General features: G+C 47.2%; 1 protein-coding gene across 1 annotated transcript in view; it reads left to right on the top strand.

Moving 5' to 3' along the window:
• nrxn3a (neurexin 3a) overlaps positions 1–23,174 on the top strand; it is a 167,520-nt gene that overhangs the window by 119,137 nt on the left and 25,209 nt on the right. Inside the window, exons 15-17 of the mRNA XM_056589824.1 lie at positions 15,730–15,911; positions 21,922–22,093; positions 22,815–22,904. Of these exons, the coding sequence (XP_056445799.1) occupies positions 15,730–15,911; positions 21,922–22,093; positions 22,815–22,904 (444 nt within the window). The remainder of the gene's footprint in view (positions 1–15,729; positions 15,912–21,921; positions 22,094–22,814; positions 22,905–23,174) is intronic.

Here is a 23,174-nt window from a genome sequence, read left to right on the forward strand (position 1 = left end):
CCCTGAGTGTAGGGGGAGTAACCTCAGAGCCCCTACACTAGCCCCTGAGTGTAGGAGTAACCTCAGAGCCCCTACACTAGCCCCTGAGTGTAGGAGTAACCTCAGAGCCCCTACACTAGCCCCTGAGCGTAGGAGTAACCTCAGAGCCCCTACACTAGCCCCTGAGTGTAGGGGGAGTAACCTCAGAGCCCCTACACTAATCCCCTGAGTGTAGGGGGAGTAACCTCAGAGCCCCTACACTAGCCCCTGAGTGTAGGAGTAACCTCAGAGCCCCTACACTAGCCCCTGAGTGTAGGAGTAACCTCAGAGCCCCTACACTAGCCCCTGAGTGTAGGAGTAACCTCAGAGCCCCTACACTAGCCCCTGAGTGTAGGAGTAACCTCAGAGCCCCTACACTAGCCCCTGAGTGTAGGGGGAGTAACCTCAGAGCCCCTACACTAGCCCCTGAGTGTAGGAGTAACCTCAGAGCCCCTACACTAGCCCCTGAGTGTAGGGGGAGTAACCTCAGAGCCCCTACACTAGCCCCTGAGTGTAGGAGTAACCTCAGAGCCCCTACACTAGCCCCTGAGTGTAGGGGGAGTAACCTCAGAGCCCCTACACTAGCCCCTGAGTGTAGTAGGAGTAACCTCAGAGCCCCTACACTAGCCCCTGAGTGTAGTAGGAGTAACCTCAGAGCCCCTACACTAGCCCCTGAGTGTAGGAGTAACCTCAGAGCCCCTACACTAGCCCCTGAGCGTAGGAGTAACCTCAGAGCCCCTACACTAGCCCCTGAGCGTAGGAGTAACCTCAGAGCCCCTACACTAGCCCCTGAGTGTAGGAGTAACCTCAGAGCCCCTACACTAGCCCCTGAGTGTAGGAGTAACCTCAGAGCCCCTACACTAGCCCCTGAGTGTAGGAGTAACCTCAGAGCCCCTACACTAGCCCCTGAGTGTAGGAGTAACCTCAGAGCCCCTACACTAGCCCCTGAGTGTAGGAGTAACCTCAGATCCCCTACACTAGCCCCTGAGTGTAGGAGTAACCTCAGAGCCCCTACACTAGCCCCTGAGTGTAGGAGTAACCTCAGAGCCCCTACACTAGCCCCTGAGTGTAGGGGGAGTAACCTCAGAGCCCCTACCCTAGCCCCTGAGTGTAGGAGTAACCTCAGAGCCCCTACACTAGCCCCTGAGTGTAGGAGTAACCTCAGAGCCCCTACACTATCCCCTGAGTGTAGGAGTAACCTCAGAGCCCCTACAATAGCCCCTGAGTGTTGGAGTAACCTCAGAGCCCCTACATTAGCCCCTGAGTGTAGGAGTAACCTCAGAGCCCCTACACTAGCCCCTGAGTGTAGGAGTAACCTCAGAGCCCCTACACTAGCCCCTGAGTGTAGGAGTAACCTCAGAGCCCCTACACTAGCCCCTGAGTGTAGGAGTAACCTCAGATCCCCTACACTAGCCCCTGAGTGTAGGAGTAACCTCAGAGCCCCTACACTAGCCCCTGAGTGTAGGAGTAACCTCAGAGCCCCTACACTAGCCCCTGAGTGTAGGAGTAACCTCAGATCCCCTACACTAGCCCCTGAGCGTAGGAGTAACCTCAGAGCCCCTACACTAGCCCCTGAGTGTAGGGGGAGTAACCTCAGAGCCCCTACCCTAGCCCCTGAGTGTAGGAGTAACCTCAGAGCCCCTACACTAGCCCCTGAGTGTAGGAGTAACCTCAGAGCCCCTACACTATCCCCTGAGTGTAGGAGTAACCTCAGAGCCCCTACAATAGCCCCTGAGTGTTGGAGTAACCTCAGAGCCCCTACATTAGCCCCTGAGTGTAGGAGTAACCTCAGAGCCCCTACACTAGCCCCTGAGTGTAGGAGTAACCTCAGAGCCCCTACACTAGCCCCTGAGTGTAGGAGTAACCTCAGAGGCCCTACACTAGCCCCTGAGTGTAGGAGTAACCTCAGAGCCCCTACATTACCCCCTGAGTGTAGGAGTAAAGGGGCTAGTTGTAGTTTGTAGGGGTCGGAGGTTTGAGGAGATGATTAATGGTCGAGAAGAGTTGCTTGGAGTTACCAGGGCTATTGTTGATAATGTGGGGGTAGAACCAGGGCCGTGTGTCACTGAGCGACTTGCTGTAGGCCTACTGATGTTCCCTGTAGGCCAAGCATGTGATTAGAGGTCATACTATGAAGGCCGCTGTCCCGGCCTTCTGCCACGGGTTGGTGCTTCAGCCCCTGTCCGTCGTTGTGGTCGTTTCTCATTGGCAGAGTGTTTGGACCTTTCTTTTTGTAACTACTTGGGAACTTGTTCCTCGGGATGGTGGTCCAGGCAGGGCGGTCCTCGTGATCAGGAACTCCTCCTCTGGCTGCTGGGACGGTGTGGATGAGTGTGAATCACCCTCACGGTCGAATGTCCTGATATACAAATGCTTTGAAAAGGCAGAGGACGTTTGAAAACGGCTATAATGTTCCCAATACACACAGTAACACACACACAATGACAACCATGCCCATTTGTCATTGAGTGTTTAACTGTCTGTGAAATATTTGAAAGTACGTACTGTCATTGGTACAGGTGCACATAGGGCAAGTATAAGTCGAAGGTGACTGTAATACCACAAGATTTTCTCACTCAAACATTGTGGAGTACAGAAAGAAAATCTACCGAAAAAAAGTTGAGCTGTGATTCCTTGCTCTGTACAAAGACACATTGGGACTGTTCCCAGACAGTCGGGGACCTGCAAAGTAGTTTTTTGCCTGAGGCTTGCATACCACACAATGATCAAACTACAAAAGTTGTAAATACTCCTTTCAAATACTTTTTAAATGTTCTGTTTTACCGCTGCTCCATTCCCTGGCCTCAGGATTCTGTTGGATGCAGATTAGTGTTTGCAGCGCTCCATCCAAAACCAAACAATACACACTAAACAAATGCCCAAGGGAATACCATTTAAAGCTCCTGCAATTGTCATTTGCATTGGCCTGTGTTCCGTTTAGGATGGCAACCTAAGAGGTTATTTTTTGTTATTTTGATCAAGTATAGATTATTTTGATTTTATTTGATTATATTGATACGTTGTAAAATTAATTAAAGTAGATCATCAGTCTGTACCATCTTGCCTGGCCTTGACAAACCGCAACAGCCTCACCTCAACAGAGAAAGTTACGTGTGTGTGTGCGGTTGCGAGATAAGTAAATTGGGCTGTTTCCATAGCCCCATTGTGTTTCTGGCATGTGTTGTTTGTGTGTTTGTTTGGAGTGTTTTGTGTGTGATTGTGGGATTCCCAAGTAATTTGGGCTATGTTTCCATTGTGTTTACCATGTGTGTGTTTTATGTGTGATTGTGTGTGTGTGTCTACCAGCTGTGATGGTTGTTTGATGAGCTGCTGGGAAACAGATGGTGTGATCATCTAACCCCTGAGACAAACGGGCCATTGGAAACAATTATATTTATCCTGTGTGTGTGTGTGTGTGTTTGTGTGTGTGTCACAGTTGTGGCAAAAGTGCACACATTCTTTACTCAAATAGAAGTACAGATACTTCAACGACTGGTAGAGTCAAAGTACTGATTCAACTTCTTTACTTATGCAAAAGTGTAAAAGTACAAGTTCTGAAATGTATACCAGTTAGAAAAGCAAAAAGTGGTCCTCTGACATTTCTGCCGGCTGTTTTTGTGCTCTTCAAGTTAATTAAAATAAACAGTATGCTGAAAACGTTGTTCCAAAGTGCAAATCAGATTTCAATGTCAGCAACAGAACTCGAAACATTCTGATCAAAACGAGAGCTAATGGAGCCTCAAGCTCTCAAGTTCCTCCCTCATCCATATAGGACGACCAGAACCTGTTTAAGTGGGCCCAAGACACGACGCATTGGGCACGACGATTCTTAGAGCTGAGCTTCTCTTAATAAGATAGGGAGGGTCCTGCCCTGTGCTCATTGACCCTTCCTGCTGCTGATAGGTCCATCCTGCACTGCCCTGCTGCTGAAAGGCCCATCCTGCACTTCCCTGATGCTGATAGGTCCATCCTGCACTGCCCTGTGCTCATTGACCCTTCCTGCTGCTGATAGGTCCATCCTGCACTGCCCTGTGCTCATTGGCCCTTCCTGCACTGCCCTGCTGCTTATGGGTCTCTCCCTTTCCCTCCTCACTCTTTTTATGTCCAAAACTACCCCTCCCTCTCATGGTGAGACCATTTTTAATAGAATAATTATCTCACTCTTTCACTAGCCAACCCATATCTTCCTCACTTCCTGTCAGACACACTCAGCCTCCTCACTCCCTAACAACACACTCCATTCAAAAGGTCTAAAGGTGGTGACTAAAGGTCACCAATCCTTTATTCGCTGTCCTCAGTGTTCCTATCTGCAACCGTTCAGCCGACCACTACGTTTGGCAGAGCGTGAGTCTGCCGCTCCTCCACATCTGCTGACTCAAGGTGGGGTCGCTCTTGAGAGGAGCCTAGCTCCGCCCTGCATCCCGTTGCCTCATTACCCAGAACCCACCGGGACTCATCCAGACAGAGCGTCTGACGGTCGGGTTCCACCCCGCTCTTTGATCCCGGAATAGAGCGTAGAATGAGTGTGAAATGGAGCCTGACTTCACCTCCCCGCCTCCCTCCCTCCTCTAATGGCTCCCGTCTCACTCAGATGTTGTCAGTGATGATGTTGACACGCCGTGTCTGTGCGTGTTTGGCTCTTTTAGCCGTACTGTGGACATCTCCTCTGTTCTGTGGAGTTCATTTTTAATAATAGGGGTTTCATTTTGAAAGCCCTCCTTCACAGCATTCCTGTTTCCGTTTTTTTGGGGCTCCAAACCCAAACTCTCCTGCGGTAGCAATAAGTGTCTCACCTGTCCAGCTGTCCGGACTTCCTGCACCGATCTGCGTTCACCGTTGAAGGGCTGAGGAAACGATGACGGGAGGAAGCAGTACTCACAGAGAAGCTCCCTGTAACGCTCCAACAGGGAGGGCTCGGTTCCAGTCAGTGGTGCACAGACTGGCTCCACCTGTTAGTGCTTTGGTGTCCGTAGGGGACGTCAATAAACTGCTATTTCTCACTTTTTTTCTCACATTTCTGCCAGCCAGGTTTACATTATGAAAAGCTAAAGGCGCTTTTTAGTTCTCTGGGCCCCAGCTTACAAGAATGTGTTTATCCTTGTTGAGAACCCGGGAAATGAGGTTGCTATCGGGCAGTGTCTGTGGGGAAACTGTTATTACTGCGGGTCTTGGAGGAACATAAAGAAGCTGCTCAGATTGAGCTGTGAGGCTCTCACAAGGTGTGCACGAGGGATAATGGCCCTCGCTCGCCATCAAAGAACAAGTTTACATTGTTTTCCCACCTGCCGACACAGTGCTGAAAGGCACATTCTCAGTGAGAGCACTGCATTGTGGGTATAGGAAGAAAAAGGTGGGTTTCAGAGAGCCATCACTGTCGAGTCAACACATAACAGACGGCGCTTTTTAGAAAAATAGTTATTTTGTGGGTGTAGTCATTTGTTTTGCACCTTGGGCCAAGGTTATTAATGAAACGCACCTAGTTATACAGTCAATCCGGGTTTGAATAAAACAGTCCTTCTCTCCTTCATCTTGTCTAGAATTGACTGCAGCAGAGTTCTATCAAAAGGTTAGCTATTCCATAGCTTTAGAGAAGCTCTAGGAATAAATAAGACCTTCGATTGAAAGTTGTGAAATCTCATTCTGTTAAAGTTTAAAATTGAATGTGAAACTCAATGTTTCTTTTCAGATCCTTAGCTCATTCATGGATCAAACAACCTCATGCTTCTTCTATTCAATGGACAAAACAGGACAAAAATGTTTGTCTACATCAGCAAACAAATGTGCTGTGACCAGGTAGAATGTGAATAGAATCCTGACTCTTAAAAACATTATCGGAGCGAATGTCTTCAAAGGACACGTTGAATTTTGAATCTCATCTGCACATTTTCACCTGGCGTTCTCGGTGCGTCTAAATTAAGTTTGCTTAATGGATATAGGCATCCCTATTTGATCATCTTGGCACGAATCTTCATTTTCTTTTTAGATTTTTCCGACAAGTTCAACCTGCTGAACCAGCCACTGCCGTTTCCAACCAAACCAGCTGTTGTCAAGCTGGCTCTCCACTCAGGTGGAAAATCACTGTATAATTACGATGGCTCGGAACGAAAATCAGGCCGCAATTTGATAATGGTGCATGTGTCAGTGACACCGTCTGGCCACTATTGATTTCCACTAATCTACCGAGTGAGGAAGAACTGAGCAGAAGTTGGAAGTGTCTCTTTGGGGGGGAATGGGGTTTGTTTTTGGCAGAACGCGCCCCCGTGGTAGCCCACGTGTTGTTCTGCTCAATAAAGGTCATTCAGAGGGGTGTGATGTAGCTGACATCGGTCCAATCACACTCTGTCTCTCCACGCCGCCAAACCCCTCTGAAGGTAAACAGTTTAGTTTCTATTGCTTCCTCAATGATGTCCATCTGCTCTTTCTCCTTGCACCCGAGTGCGGGGGAATAAATACCGTATACGACCTCCTCTGGACATCCCCTGTTTGTATTTACGGCCTTTACGGTGAATTGAGCAGCCTGTGAAGCGGCACCGTGCAACAGCTCATCCTATTGGCAGCGGGATGATTCAGGGCGCTGCTGGCCGCTGAGGCCAGGGCCTTTGTTCTGGTGTCTCCTGCCGTCCAGGTGTGTGTGGAACCGCTGCATGCTCAGCACGTCTGCATACTGTTGTTGTTCAGGGACCGTGTGTGTGTATGTCGGGGGGGGGGGGGGGGGGGGGGGGGGGTCAGGTCAAGGTGGAGATCCAGATCCATTTCAAGTACCAGCAACTCTTTGGGTGGTTAATCTTATGGTGGTGTCAGTGAGACTTCACCTCTCTGTTCCACCATGGTTCATCCTCGTCTCTCTGTCTCCCTCTGTCCCCCCCCTCCCTCCCTCTGTCCCCCCCCTCCCCCTCTGTCTCCCTCCCTCCCCCCCTCCCCCTCCCTCCCTCTCTCGTCTCTCTGTCTCCCTCCCCCTCTGTCTCCCTCCCCCTCTGTCTCCCTCCCTCTCTCATCTCTCTGTCTCCCTCCCTCTCTGTCTCCCTCCCCCTCTGTCTTCCTCCCTCTCTCGTCTCCCTGTCTCCCTCCCTCTCGGTCTCCTTCTCTGTCTCTCTCCCCCTCTGTCTCTCCCTCCCTCCCTCTCTGTCTCTCCCTCCCTCCCACCCTCTCTGTCTCTCCCTCCATCCCTCCCTCCCTCTCTGTCTCCCTCCCCCTCTCCCTTCCTCCCGGAGCTCCATCTCAGTGCAGCCTTCTCTGTCAAGAAGTCATTGCTACTTCAGCAACATATACGAGCATCATGTTACGCTCGCGCACGCGCGCACACACACGCACACACCGCTAGGAGATGGATGGGGAGGCACACCAATAAGTGACTGATTCAGTTCAGGTGGGCTAGATGACTGAAGATGTCCTCAGTTCGACTGAGGTTTATAAATGTGGGTTCCCAGCGGGCCCAGACATGACATTGTTCACTCCTTTTGACGCTATGCTGTTTCTCTTCCGTGCTCTCTCACTCTTTCCCTACTTCCACATTCGTCTTTCCGCATGGTTTAGATTGTGTATCGTCTGTAATCTACCTTCATGAATACAAATAATTCTGAATAATACTCTGCGGGTGCTTGGAGGTCATTGGAAAGTTATCTATTGTTAAACTCTTAAATCTGGGTTTACTGACTACGTATTACAAATGGGATTAAATAACTAGGATGAGCTCTGTATACTGTGCACAAATCCATTAGCTGATCTGGTCAATTATATAATTATACTTTATATAAGCTGTGTTTTGTAAAATAAAACTAGGTTCTTCAACCTTGCCTTAATAGGGTCTCCGATATCCCAAGCAAGATGATTGTCAGGTTTGGTGTTATTAACCCACCCACCTATATCCTGGGTGTGATCCGACCATCTATATCCTGGGTGTGATCCCGCCCATCTATATCCTGGGTGTGATCCGCCCATCTATGTCCTGAGTGTGATCCCGCCCATATATATCCTGGGTATGATCCCGCCCATCTATGTCCTGGGTGTGATCCTGCCCATCTATGTCCTGGGTGTGATCCCGCCCATCTATGTCCTGGGTGTGATCCCGCCCATCTATGTCCTGGGTGTGATCCCGCCCATCTAGGTCCTGGGTGTAATCCCGCCCATCTATATCCTGGGTGTGATCCCGCCCATCAATGTCCTGGGTGTAATCCCATCCATCTATGTCCTGGGTGTGATCCCGCCCATCTATGTCCTGGGTGTGATCCCGCCCATCTATGTCCTGGGTGTGATCCCGGCCATCTATGTCCTGGGTGTGATCCCGCCCATCTATGTCCTGGGTGTGATCCCGGCCATCTATGTCCTGGGTGTGATCCCGCCCATCTAGGTCCTGGGTGTAATCCCGCCCATCTATATCCTGGGTGTGATCCCGCCCATCTATGTCCTGGGTGTAATCCCATCCATCTAGGTCCTGGGTGTGATCCGCCCATCTAGGTCCTGGGTGTGATCCGCCCATCTAGGTCCTGGGTGTGATCCCGCCCATCTAGGTCCTGGGTGGGATCCACCCACCTCCACGCTGGCTCAGCTGTATTCAGGGTCTGGGTTGATTAAGACAAGTTTTTTTTTCTTTTCGCAAATGACGGATTCTGCTTCTCCTGCTCTCCCTCTAGCCGGTTCTAGACGGGCTGATGGGAAGGTTCAGAGAGAATGGAGGGTCGGTGCAGAACTTACGGGTTACTAACATACATAAACATGTACACGCGTGAAGTCTCCTGTCGCCTACAGCTTGAACGCATAGAATGAAAAGTACAATGAGACAGACAGACGGATGAGAGAGGACCCTCAAACTCTGAAATAGGTGGGTTCTGAACAAAAAGAAAGTGTGCCACTTGGTGGGGGGGCCGACAGGCACTTAAAGTAAACAACCACATTCAACAGAAGGAGCGAGAGGGAGGGGAGACAAATACGCATAAAGGTTCACAAACAGAGGACGGCAGGCAGAGGGAAACATTTAGTAGACAAACACAGAAGGTGTGAGCGAGTGACAGCGAGAGAATAGATGAGGAGAAAGGGAAGGAAGTGACATCAGCACAGACAAACAGCTCCTTGGCCAAGGGAACTAGGATCCGAGGAGAGGAGACCCGATGGAGGGAGGGATTTAGGAAGGCGAGAATAGACCAATAGAGAAGAACATTTGGACACGGACAAAGAGGGAGAGGGGAAATTGCCGCAGTCTTTATGACTCACGCCCAGAGGATTACCCATTCCCCATTTTCTCTCTCTCTCACTCTCACACTCTCACACACACACACTCTCACACACACACACTCTCACACACACACACACACACACTCACACACACACACACACTCACTCACACTCTCACACACACAGCCGGGTGACTCCACTGCAGCCCAGCCCTCTACAAACTCCTTATTTGCATCTGCTTATTTCAGTGCAGCCATTGAAGCAGCTACCAGTATTCACACACATTGTGAGTGTGTGTGTGTGTGTGTGTGTGTGTGTGTGTGTGAAGGTGTGCATGGGTCACCAGTGTTAGTCATATTTAAAGAGATATCTATGTCTGCTTGTGAGGACATTTATGTTAAAGTAAAAGGACGAAAGCTGAAACACTTTGGTATTGGTGATATGTTAGCATGTTTTCTGTAGAGACTACTGCCGGGTTTAATAGGAGTTTAGTTTGGGGCGTGGTTAGTTTGGGATGTGGTTAGTTTGGGGCATAGCGACAACCACCGACAATTTTAAAATGACGATAATGTCATGTTAAACGTTTTACAACAATGCCAAACTGTTTTAGCTTGTTATTTTCCTTTAAACCTTTGTATTTATTTTGAGATCTGTTATTAGGCCAGTTTCCAGCTCAAAGTAGAAGGGCTTTCTCCTCAGTCTTCCATGCTATAACACTGAGAAGACGTGAGCCAAATAACCAAGCACTATTCAAGCTGCTCGTCGGTGAAATTATCAAAGTAGCGTTAAGGGGCCTGCCTGCTACACTGGAAAGGCTGTCCCTCCAAACACCCACAGCTTCATGTCCAAAAGGTATGGCTTAGTTTGACGAATGCATTGACTGAGTGGACTGGTACAGTAATATTATTTACAAATTGTGTCTCATCCAATCGAACGGCTTACACAACGTTTCTCGGTTTGTAGAACAATAATTCTGTTGCATTTGACCCTCTGTAATCAGCAGCTCAGCATGATCAGACTAAACGGTGCTGTCCTTTGTGTTCGGATCAGTGCCATGGGACACCTCGACACAGACCCAAAGAAAGGCACCCAATACTTTTCTCCTTCTGGCCTTCTTCCCTGCAGATAAAAAAATTGTGGATAAAAGAACAACAGTTGGACCAACATTAACCAGTTTGAAACCAGGGTTGTAAACTACTGGTGCACCTATCCTGTTATTATCTATTAAAAGCAATACAGGCTTTCTCCCTTACCCACTTTTGACACCGTAATCGCACCCACTTCCACAAGAGGGGGATATGTGTTGACTAAAGGTGTAGGACTGCTGATGGTGTCACTTGTTCTCAGTGAACCCGCTCTCCCAGCCCAGTGCTTCTGAAGCCCCTATTGTTGATTAGGTATGGGACATTGTCACGGCAGCATTTTAAAAAACCTGTCCCGCGGCGACCCCTGGCAGAAGCAAAGGCCTCAAAATGAAATGTCTCAAAAAGGCTTCATCCCGTCAGAGAGCGCTGGCACCCTGGCCCCTCTCCTGGGCAGATGGCGAGGCAAGCTGTCGTATTGTGTGACTTGTAAACAATGGCCCCAGCACCCATCTGTGTGTGGAACACTGGGCTCTCAGCTCCATCATCACTCAGCCCCACTAATTGTTTCTTGGCTCTTTTTATCCAAGATTAAACAATCAATTTACATGTCACCATCTCACCGCCACCAAAGAAGAAGAAACAAGGCTATTCCAAGATGCATGCATTTAAAGGATTGTTTCATGACTGACGTATAGTTTACAATATAAGTTATGATTGGAGATCAGATGTACATTTGGTGCTTACGCTGAAAACTCAGATGAGCGCACTAAATATTGTGCAACATTGTGTCAAATTGTGTCTCGCTTTTTTCAGGACCTCTAAATAGTCTAGGAACAATGAGTATCACAATAAAACAATAGTGTGGAAGATTCTCATTTTTTCTTGGCTGAATCATAATTCTTACCCCAAACCAATTGCTTTGCAATTTTGAGGTAGGCCGGAGCTCTACAAAAACACCACAGCTTTCTCACCAGTGCTCCACTATTGCACGCCATATTGAGCACGCCCTAACCTCTGCTGAGTTAGGTGTTAGAGATATACCGTCTGAGGAACAGGGAGCTGTTTCTCTAAAGGTCCTGGGGTGGTGGATACAGAAGCAGCTCCTATCACAATCCCATCTCTTCCCTCTGCATTCGGCAGCTCTGTTGGGGGGCATTCTTGTGCTGCCACAGTGGACATTGTGGAGGTGTTCTGTTACAATTCACACAATAACGTCACCTTACCTCACGCCCTAAAAAAGTTGCTTATCTATTCATTAGTCGTTTTTGGTCTTAGTTTTTCTTTTTTATCTCTTTATCCTCTCTACTCAGCATCGTTAGTTGCTACTGCATTGGCCTTTCTTGGGCTTGGATTCATCAGGAAAGGCAGCCATGGCAGGACATGTTTAGCTGTTATGTAACTCAGCAGGAATCCTGAGTCTATCGTTATGGTTTTCAGAAACAATTTGAATTTATACTAGAAAACGGAATACTATATATATACTAGAAAGACGTTCTGTTGATCTGTGTGAAGACTGGTAGTGGTTTGGACAGGACTCAGTGGACATTTTCTGGGATAAAAATTGAATTGTCATGGTGGCCTTTTTTTTATGTATCAAAATCGTGTGCAGTTATTTAATTGGCTGGAGGCTGGAAGACTGTCAAAGATCCACAGAACCCTCGGTTTCAGCTGGAATTCAACACTGAGATTAAAAAAAAGTGTTTTTGAGAGTTCTATGATAGAGTTGGGAGTGTTGGACCCCACAGCAACTTTTTGGTACCTTCTAAGTACAGTCGTTTGAGGCAAATGAGGGGCCTTGAATCAAGGCAGTCATACATATTCATGAGGAGGTTCTGCAAATGATGTCAACAACAGCGCAAGGGAGCACGCTGTGCATTAATGAATGATGTGGGCGAATGTTACGCACTCGTTTCAAGCCCCTAGGTATACTGTAAAGGAAATTATTTCTGTGAAACGTTAACCAGAGTTGTGGTTAAGAAGAAGACAATTTAAACTTTCAGGGGTGGACGTGAAGTTCAAAGAAACTTGTTGGAGATACAGAACTTTCTGTCTCATGAAACCGCCCATTAAGGAAAGTATTAGACGAGCAACATCAAACGATGAGGAAATAATCCAAGCTGTTTTGGCAGCTGAAGAAGCATCGCTTGCTTTATGCTTTAATGTTTCTCCCACCCTATGAGATAAGAATGGAAAAGCCTGTTGGCTGTGACAGACCATTCTCGTGGTAACACACCAACATGAGACCGAATGTGTTAACTTGTCAACATTTGATGCCTTAACTCCACCAAACACTACAGGTAACACGCTAAACCTGGTTGTGTCAACGCCACATTTCTAAGAAATTATGAAAATGATACATGATGGAGGGCAGAAAATCTGTTGTTTGAACAAGTAAGTATTATTTAGTAATATTTTTAATAAAATTCCTCGTTCTCTAAAATAATCTCTTGAGGTAGGCTGTAATGAGTTGACCGATAAAATAATAATTTAAACTGACCATGTCGGAATGTGCTTTTATGCTAATGTCTGTTGTGTTTGTTGCCGTTGTGTGAATGGTTTGGGGTTGACCATTAGTCAATTGGTCTTAAGATGTTCTTGAAGAGAAAATTAGATTTTCAAAAGGTGTTACATGTCATCATGTCATCTTGGCTGAGATGACATGAGTCATCTCAGCCAAGATACCGGTGAAAGTGTTCTTAATGGATTCTTGGTTTGGGCTTATTTTAAGATAATCAGCCTGAGAAATCATAATTGTGCTGATGCCACAACTGAATGGTTTGAACCCCATTAGTAGCTTTAATGCCAGGTATTGCTTTATGCATTGCACAGAGATGCATAAATCACTTTGTAAGTGGAGCTGTTAGCCTTTTATCTGCACAAATTGTATGTCATCTTGTGAATTTACATCTTTCTTTTAAAGCTAAATGCTTAATGAAAAAGTGCATTTGAGTGTTGCGTCAAAGGTGAAAGCCTATTGGCGAAAGGTGTATATACTGGGATCTTTACAATTTTGCCAATGCTGTCCTAAACACAATGCTTGCTATTCTCTTTTGAGGAATAACCACACACTTGTGAGTTTGCTTCAATCAAATGGTTGACATTTTTCAGTTCTATCGGTTCAATCAGTTTTGTTTTGTGGTAGAAAACATACTTTTGCTCAAACATTGAAATGTTTTTCTGTCTTCTTCTCATTATTATTATTCATATTACAAAGTAGAGCCATGAAATGTCTCGGAAATAGTCTGCAGATTATGCAACCTTTTTCTATATCCTTCTACATAACCCAGAACGTTGTCACTGTACACTCCTCTGCGCCACGATCGCCCGACACTGCATATCCCCTTGGGGGGGGCCAAGTAACAGCCCAAGTGTGTCTTCACTAATTAATTGAGTAATGATTGCATACATTATTCAGCAATATAGCACAACTCAATGCCTCCCTGGAGACGATACAAACAGAGAATTATCCCCCAGCAATTGTATTAGCAAGTCAGCTGGGCTCTGAGTCTGAACACAGGTCAATGAGGAGTGGCTGGGAGTGAAATCCCCCCCAGACGACGGGGGTCCACTCAACCACCAGTCACACCGTCTCGTCAGGGTTCCAGCGCAGAGTGGAACCCTACTTCATGCCCTCCATATAAATAAATGCCATGACCATTAAAAGAAACAGCATGGCACACTTCCATCTGAGAGCTCCCAATGGCCACAGTCAAATGCAGGCCAGATGTCCTCTCTCCTAGTTCTATCTAACTAATGCATGCACAATGAGAAGTCAAGGGTACAACACAAAGCCAGCTGGCTGGACTAACAACATCAGTGGGAATGGATAAAGCGATCCATGCTCAGCCTGGTGAGAGCATTGGAAGAAGAACTGAAATATTGAAGTGTATTACATCAACAGCCATAAGGAACACTTCTTAATGAAGGCAACTTACATTATGTGATCAAGCATGTTGCACACGCACACACACACACACACACACACACACACACACACACACACACACACACACACACACACACACACACACACACACACACACACACACACACACACACACACACACAGTAGGCCCCTGTAATGTCAGCTGCCATAATCCAAAGTCTGAAGTGGTCTGGTGTCTCTTTCCGCTCTATTTCTCCTTCCCTATTGTGCAGATCTGTTTGCACATGCTCTCTGAATTTCTGGCATTTCATTTGCAGGAAATTTCGGTCTGCAAAGGTCTGTACCAAAAACTGTTTGTGTTTGGGGGGGCTTATTTTGAAATCATAAGTCATTTTGCTTCCAAATATGGATGGATGGTGACTTATGACTTTCAACTTTAACCTAGATGTGAATCTGATTTCAAGCTAACCGGTTTGTGAGACCCCGAGTTGAACTAGTTTACAGCTACACCACTTCCTACTTTGACTTTGAGGGTCAGCACTTGTCCATTCAGGAGCCGTACAGCTTGTGGAAAGAAGCTGTTTAGCATCCTGCTGGATCTGCAGGTGATGGCCCTGTATCTCCTCCCAGAGGGAGACCAGGCTGGGAGAGGGGTGGTGAGGGTCCTTAATGATGGCCCTGTATCTCCTCCCAGAGGGAGACCAGGCTGGGAGAGGGGTGGTGAGGGTCCTTAATGATGGCCCTGTATCTCCTCCCAGAGGGAGACCAGGCTGGGAGAGGGGTGGTGAGGGTCCTTAATGATGGCCCTGTATCTCCTCCCAGAGGGAGACCAGGCTGGGAGAGGGGTGGTGAGGGTCCTTAATGATGGCGCTGTATCTCCTCCCAGAGGGAGACCAGGCTGGGAGAGGGGTGGTGAGGGTCCTTAATGATGGCGCTGTATCTCCTCCCAGAGGGAGACCAGGCTGGGAGAGGGGTGGTGAGGGTCCTTAATGATGGCGCTGTATCTCCTCCCAGAGGGAGACCAGGCTGGGAGAGGGGTGGTGAGGGTCCTTAATGATGGCGCTGGCTCGGCGAGCGCAGCGTTGCTGGTAGGCCACCATCAGGAAGGGAGTGGGACACCAGTAATCCCGCTGGCCGTCTTCACTATCCTGTTGAGCTGCTGTTGTTCATAGGCCTTGCCGTTCCCGAACCAGGAAGTGAAGCTGTAGGTCAGGATGGTCTCGACGGTGCCCCTGCAGAGGGTGGTGAGGTGAGGAGGGGGGAGACTCCAGCGGGAGTGGAGCCGCTGCTGGGCTGTTTGGTGGTGTTGGAAGTCAGGTCGTCTTCCAGGGGAACACCCAGGAACTCGACGCTGCTGACCCTGTCCACAGTGGCCCCGCCCCGCTCAGCGGTGCATGGTGCTGTTTGCCAGCCCTCCCTACATTACAAAGTGCTTTCCAAGTTGCTATCATCATTGCTATATTTTTTTCATGGCAGTTTAAGCCATGGGTGTAATTATGTTCAAAGTATAACTTCAGACAGTTGTAAAACTGATGTACCGCTCATCCTCCTTTCTCTCCCCTCTCTCCTCAGCTGGGACGACGTACATCTTCGGGAAGGGCGGCGGGCTCATCACCTTCCGGTGGCCGGCCAACGAGAGGCCGAGCACCCGCTCCGACCGGCTGACCGTGGGCTTCAGCACCTCGCTGAAGGAGGGCATCCTGGTGCGCATCGACAGCGCGCCCGGACTGGGGGACTACCTCATGCTGCACATAGTAAGGCCCTCTCAGCGCCAGCTGGTCTGTCCTCCACCCTCACCCCACTCTCAGCGACAGCTGCTCTGTCCTCCACCCTCACCCCACTCTCAGCGCCAGCTGCTCGGTCCTCCACCCTCACCCCACTCTCAGCTCCAGCTGCTCTGTCCTCCACCCTCACCCCACTCTCAGCGCCAGCTGCTCTGTCCTCCACCCTCACCCCACTCTCAGCGCCAGCTGCTCTGTCCTCCACCCTCACCCCACTCTCAGCTCCAGCTGCTCTGTCCTCCACCCTCACCCCACTCTCAGCTCCAGCGGTCTCCTGGTTAAGGCCCTCCTCTGGTTAAGGCCCTCTGGTTAAGGCCCTCTGGTTAAGGCCCCTGGTTAAGGCCCTCCTCTGATTAAGGCCCTCCTCTGGTTAAGGCCCGTCTCTGGTTAAGGCCCTCCTCTGGTTAAGGCCCTCCTCTGGTTAAGGCCCTCCTCTGGTTAAGGCCCTCTTGTTAAGGCCCTCTGGTTAAGGCCCTCCTCTGGTTAAGGCCCGTCTCTGGTTAAGGCCCGTCTCTGGTTAAGGCCCGTCTCTGGTTAAGGCCCGTCTCTGGTTAAGGCCCGTCTCTGGTTAAGGCCCGTCTCTGGTTAAGGCCCGTCTCTGGTTAAGGCCCTCCTCTGGTTAAGGCCCTCCTCTGGTTAAGGCCCTCCTCTGGTTAAGGCCCTCCTCTGGTTAAGCCTCTCCACTGGTTAAGGCCCTCCTCTGGTTAAGGCCCTCCTCTGGTTAAGGCCCTCCTCTGGTTAAGGCCCTCCTCTGGTTAAGCCTCTCCACTGGTTAAGGCCCGTCTCTGGTTAAGGCCCGTCTCTGGTTAAGGCCCTCCTCTGGTTAAGGCCCTCCTCTGGTTAAGGCCCTCCTCTGGTTAAGCCTCTCCACTGGTTAAGGCCCTCCTCTGGTTAAGGCCCTCCTCTGGTTAAGGCCCTCCTCTGGTTAAGGCCCTCCTCTGGTTAAGGCCCTCCTCTGGTTAAGCCTCTCCACTGGTTAAGGCCCGTCTCTGGTTAAGGCCCGTCTCTGTCTTCCACCCTCATCCCACTCTCAGCTTGCAGCTCTTTAGTTGTAATGACTTGGACGGCAGTGGAAGGTAGTCAAATAGACTCCATGAGAAATGGAAAACTAAACCTAATAAAATAAACAGAATTCACCGCTCAGAATACAATTGTGAATATTAAACACGGGGGGAATCAGAAAGTCAGAAATACACCAACAATGTAAACTAATCTTTTACTTCAGGCTGCGTTTGGCCGTAACGGTCATAACATTCAAAGGAGTTGGATTCAGTTGAACATGTAATTAAATTGCGCCGTGCCTCAGAGGGCTGTTCTGATGTCATTGTGCAGCCTCGCTGCTGCACTGCCGTTCACTGGATCACACCGGCGGTAATTAAATAACCACATTAGGACTTTGGTTGCAGAGGCTTATGAGTGACAAAGGAAATGTAGCAACAGTGAATCATTTCCATAAGCTAAATAGTATACATCACTCCACACCTGTTTCAGAAACACAGGCATAGGGGGAGGGAGGGATCACTGCCCTGGGAGTCTCTATCATCTGCTGGAGCCAATTTTGTACTATCATGTACACACAAAGTGTGTGTGTGTGTGTGTGTGTGTGTGTGTGTGTGTGTGTGTGTGTGTGTGTGTGTGTGTGTGTGTGTGTGTGTGTGTGTGTGTGTGTGTGTGTGTGTGTGTGTGTGTGTGTGTGTGTGTGTGTGTGTGTCCTAAAAGCTGCTTCGGATGTATGCAAAAGTGTTACACAAGTATATACCCTCAACAGAGGTTGGAGAATTAATGAGCCTCTTTTATCGTCCCCATTGCTCTATCTAAATTAGAAGATTTAAGAGCTCTTATTTGAGTTGAGCCTTCGGCAAATAGTGAGTGAAATTTATTCATCCGTCTCGTTGATTTGAACTTGGTATGAAGATAGATTTTCGACGCTCCTGACTCATTTCTAAACAATCAGACAGATCAGAACATTGTGGAGATCAGGCCTTCATCACCCTCCACATCGCTGGCCTCCTATAGGGTGAAAGAGCCTTCATTAAACGTCAACCCCCTGGAGAGCCCTTAAAGCAGCACTCTGTTAGCCACTGAGACACTTAGAACTGTGTCGTAGAAGCAGCTACTTAACCCCAGAACCCCAGACTGATGAATGAGCATCACTCAGCCCCTTCCCACTCCACCATCAATCCCAGTAATCAGACCCAGACATTCCCATCGCTGGGATCTCTTGTGGCTCCGACCGCTTCTGGAGGAAGTGATGGAGAAGGAGCGTCGGGGTAACGCAACCCTCCCCAAGGTCCACTTCCTGTTCACGGGCGGCGCTCTGTAAACAGGCCCGCGGGCGGAGAATCTGAGCTGCTCTTTGCAGTTTGCGTTCAGAGCTTGGACGGAGATAAACGGAGGACAGATGAAGGAGCCCGTGGTGGAGGAGGCTTTCTGGTGGAGGCGGTTCTGGGAGAGCGCCTCGTGGTGGAGGAGGCCTCCTGGTGAGGGGATGGTTCTTGGAGAACGCCTCGTGGTGGAGGAGGCCTCGTGGTGGAGGAGGAGGCCTCGCGGTGGAGGAGGAGGCCTCGCGGTGGAGGAGGCCTCGCGGTGGAGGAGGCCTCGCGGTGGAGGAGGCCTCGTGGTGGAGGAGGCCTCGTGGTGGAGGAGGCCTCGCGGTGGAGGAGGCCTCGCGGTGGAGGAGGCCTCGCGGTGGAGGAGGACAAGGTGCCGATGCGGTACATAGGCGGGAGAACATTTGCTCTGGCAGAACGTGAACCAATCGTATTGCATCATTGCTGTGAAAACACACATTGGATTCCAACAGTCGGTGTCTGGTTAGCTGCTACAAGCTAGCGTTCACGGGATGCATTCATTCAGTGTGATAATTAAAAAATTCAGAATAAAAATTAATTTCAGATTTCCATGGGCTTGGAATGTTGCTGTGTCTAGAGTCATCTCTACAAACATCAAGGGACTCCTTTAGTAAGACTATAACGAGCTGTGGCCAAGCAGATACAATTCAGCTCCGTACAGAAAAGCTCCCATTCATAAAGTTATTTAGCCACAACATTTGGCCTGAGTTCCAGTTCTAATAGATTGGCTTTGCAAGTGCAAGGCATTAAGTAGACTAGAGTGTGTGTGTATATATATGTATGTATATATGTATATGTATGTGTATATATATATATATATATATATATGTCTATATATATATATATATATATATATATATATATATATATGTATGTGTATATATCAGGAGATTCAACCCTGAGGGTCATTTACACTTTAAAGAGGAGTGTGTGTGTGTGCGTGTGCCCGCGCGCGTGTGTGCAATACACATTGTTGGCCTCCAATTCATTTTACATATATGCATGTGCAAAGTCCCATTGCTTTCCCTAAACGTTCATTTGTTTATTTTAAATCTGTGATAGGAGCTGCATCATCTGTCCCCGACTTATATTCATGTGTTGTTGTAGAAACCTGTAATTTAGTTCAAAAAGACTGTCCTGTATGCTGTCAAGCAAGGAGAGAATATTTAAAGGACACATTCTAAACAAAAAATTCACCACACATACCATTTAGTGTAAGACCAAATGTAAAGAAAATGAAATTATTTAATAATATGAACCAAAATTGTAGCTGTATCAGGTTAAGGTCGAGGTGTGCACTATGATTATAATGCTCACAGTTTACTAATGCAGTGCGTGATGATCTTGGAGCCATTTTGTGAAAACATTTAATTCATAGTTTAGTGGATTTATTTGAAATGAGGATAATTACATCATGTAATCTTTACCCAGAACAAATGAGAGGGGGATGCATTAGTTATCTTTGAAGACCCAGAGCGCATTACTCCCACACAAGGCGTGGCCATTACTCAGAGAGGGGGAGGAGCTGGAGCATTACAGCTGCAAGGGCCGTACGGAAAGCTCCATCATGGCTTACGGGACTCGCAGACCGGGGGCGTCCCACTATGAGGCAGGGAGACAGACGGACAGACAGCATACAGCATGAAGACACCAGAGCCTTTAAATACAGCGCTATCTTCTTCAGTTTAAATGGTTCTCACTCAGTGATGTGTCCAGCTAAAGTATCTCCATTCAAAGGGTTGTCTCTAATTAGATTCCAATGTTGTAAATGGTCATTGTCATTCACCAGAGCCTCTGTTAAAATAACACAACTCGCATGAGGCTTTTCATTCAAGAATACAAAAGATTATTCAATAAACGCTATGGTTTTATTTGTTAAGGTTTTAATGTATTCATTGTCATTTACTTGTTTGGATGTTTTTTTTTCTCTGATATATTAATTCACCAGTTTTGTTCCCTTTAGTATCTGTGATTTATTTTCGTTTCCAGCCCAATGACCTCTTCAGTTAATCTTCCATTGGTTTACGAACTAGCTTCCCTCTGTGTATTAGAGATTGCCTGTTTGGATGGAAATAGACTGACTGGCCCCTGCCCAGTACTCCAAAGGTTCATGTCTTCAAACAACTGGTCTCAGCAGATTGACCTTGGAACGAAGCTCTCATAAACGCTTTCAGTATCGCATTCAAAACAATCACAGCGTGCTTGATTTTGGCTACATTATCTGTGTTAGCTGCCCAGTTCATGTGTTGTGTTGTTTTGAGGTCTGACTTATGCACATGTGTGGGTTGCTAATACAATAGTGGATTGAGGAAACAAATAAAATAATGTTATGCTATTATTATATAGAGAATAGCAACGGTCATTTCTCGTCAGTTGATGCGCAGAAGCACCTTAACTTACAATGACAGTAATGTTTTATTATGCAAACCAAATGTGGACAAGACTGGGGAGTCTCTCTCTGTCTCTCTGTCTCTCTGTCTGTCTCTCTCTCTCTCTCTCTCTGTCTCTCTCTCTCTCTCTGTCTCTCTGTCTCTCTGTCTCTCTGTCTGTCTCTCTCTCTCTCTGTCTCTCTCCGTCTCTCTGTCTCTCTGTCTCTCTCTCTCTCTCGCTCTCTCTCTCTCTCTCTCCCCCCCCCCCCCCCCAATCCCCCTTGGGGAACTGAATCAAAATGCTGCTGCTGCCACATATTATCATCTATTTACACGCGGCATTCCCACTCTTCTTTACGAACACCATCTTCTTTGGCAGATGACAGAGTGAAATCGCCTCTCCTATTAGGGTTACAAAATGTGCATGAGGCATTCTAAAGAGATCAAGGCAGTGGTGTGTCATGGCCGACCATGAACTGCCCCGTTAGTCATACACCTATTATGAGATAGTGATTGTGTGCCTTTGTATTTTAATTGGTCCTTTTAAATATTTACCAACCTGTCAAGCTTACTGAATGTCTGCTTAATATCATTAGCGGTGTAAAAATGATTGTCTTTTTTCAGTTTTTGAATGTATAATGAGCTTAACTCTGGGATAGACTTTGATTGGTTGATTGGTTTTATTAAGGTGTCCTACACACTATAATTATCCAGCAAGTATGGGCTAATAATAAAATGTCAAACAATATGAATCACAATGAACACCATGCCATATACAAAATCCCACTTAGATATAATACACTTAGTCTTCTCACCCAGGCTCCATCTAAACATTAAGCTAAAGCAAAAACCTCCTCTTTAAACAATAACTTCAACGTAAGATGCATATGTCTTTATTCCCCACACATTCTGCATTATTGTGTGATAAAATCGAATGGGATTCGCCTGCTTATCAGGAACCTTGAATCGCCTAGTCATGATATAGAATAGGCTGATACACATCTTCCTACATGCCTCTTTCATTTCCCCTGGCTAGTGATTATAGTGTAACCCCATTTTAAACAAAATGGCAACATCAAGAATATGAATTCATTGCATGTGTAAAGTTCTGTGAATTAATTATATAAATGTTTTATTTTTCACGCACAATTCTTAATTCTTCTTTTTGCATTTTTAACATAACCTCAATATGCAACACATTGCATTTTCACATATTACATTGAATCCACTTTTCCTAAAGAATGTTTTGTATTTGTTTTACAGCAACAAGGAAAGATCGGGGTGACGTTCAACATCGGTACGGTGGACATCGTGGTCCAGGAGACGAGCACACCTGTGAACGATGGGAAGTACCACGTGGTGCGCTTCATCAGGAACGGAGGCAACGCCACGCTGCAGGTGGACAACTGGTCCATCAACGAACACTTCCCAACAGGTAAGGCCTCACCTGGACAGCGCTAACCACATCACCTGGACAGCGCTAATCACATCACCTGGACACTGCTAATCACATCACCAGCATGCAACCTCTGGAATCAAACTCCAGAAGAAAAGTACAAAAACCTGGTCCAAACAAATCAATGGTTGATGCTAATGTTGCCTTCCATGATCTTCAAGTGCCTTTTCTGTTTTAAAAATAATATAGAAAGATAATTATGCTTATGGACTTTCTACAGTGTACTTTCTACAATTGACCGTCAATATAATTCATTAGCAAATTTGAACGTCTGCAAATAAATCTGCTGACATTGTGATATTACAAATCCTGACGCTAACTTTAATAACAGAATTATGAGCCCATCCGTTTTCTCACAGAGCACACACATTAACACACTGAAGAACATCATTCGAGTCACGTTGATTTATTCCGTTTGAAATACAGCCTGACCCCACAGGAAATGTTAAAAGATAAAGTATTCATTCAAAGGCCATGAAAGATGTGAACTAGGACCAGCTTGTCATTTGCACAGCCCCCCCCCCCTCGGAGCCCCGACCCACATATTGATTAATGTAAACAATTTTTTTTTCTTAATAAAAAATTTAAAAACTAAAAAGGTTATAACCACACTTAAAGAATTTATAAAAAATGGTGTCATGATGATGATGATATTTGCTCTATAAATGTTGTTCATAAATGTTTTCTTAAATTTCTAAAGGGAGCAGTGACATTGAACGCTATCAAATGGCCAATAAGAAAATTCCTTTCAAATACGCCAGACCAGTAGAAGAGTGGCTACAAGAAAAAGGTAATCCCACATTGACTCTGTCGCTATTCTCTCGCTAACCCTAACCTCTCCCTAACCTCTCCCTAACCCTAACCCAAACCTACTCTGTCCCTAACCTCTCCCTAACCCTCTCCCTAATCTCTCCCTAACCCAGACCTACTCTGTCCCTAACCTCTCCCTAACCCTCTCCCTAACCCTAACCTCTCCCTAACCCTAACCTCTCCCTAACCCTAACCCTCTCCCTAACCCTAACCTCTCCCTAACCCTCTCCCTAACCCTAACCCAGACCTA

This window comes from Gadus chalcogrammus, chromosome 5, assembly GCF_026213295.1.
Source record: "Gadus chalcogrammus isolate NIFS_2021 chromosome 5, NIFS_Gcha_1.0, whole genome shotgun sequence".
Taxonomy (NCBI): Eukaryota; Metazoa; Chordata; class Actinopteri; order Gadiformes; family Gadidae; genus Gadus; species Gadus chalcogrammus.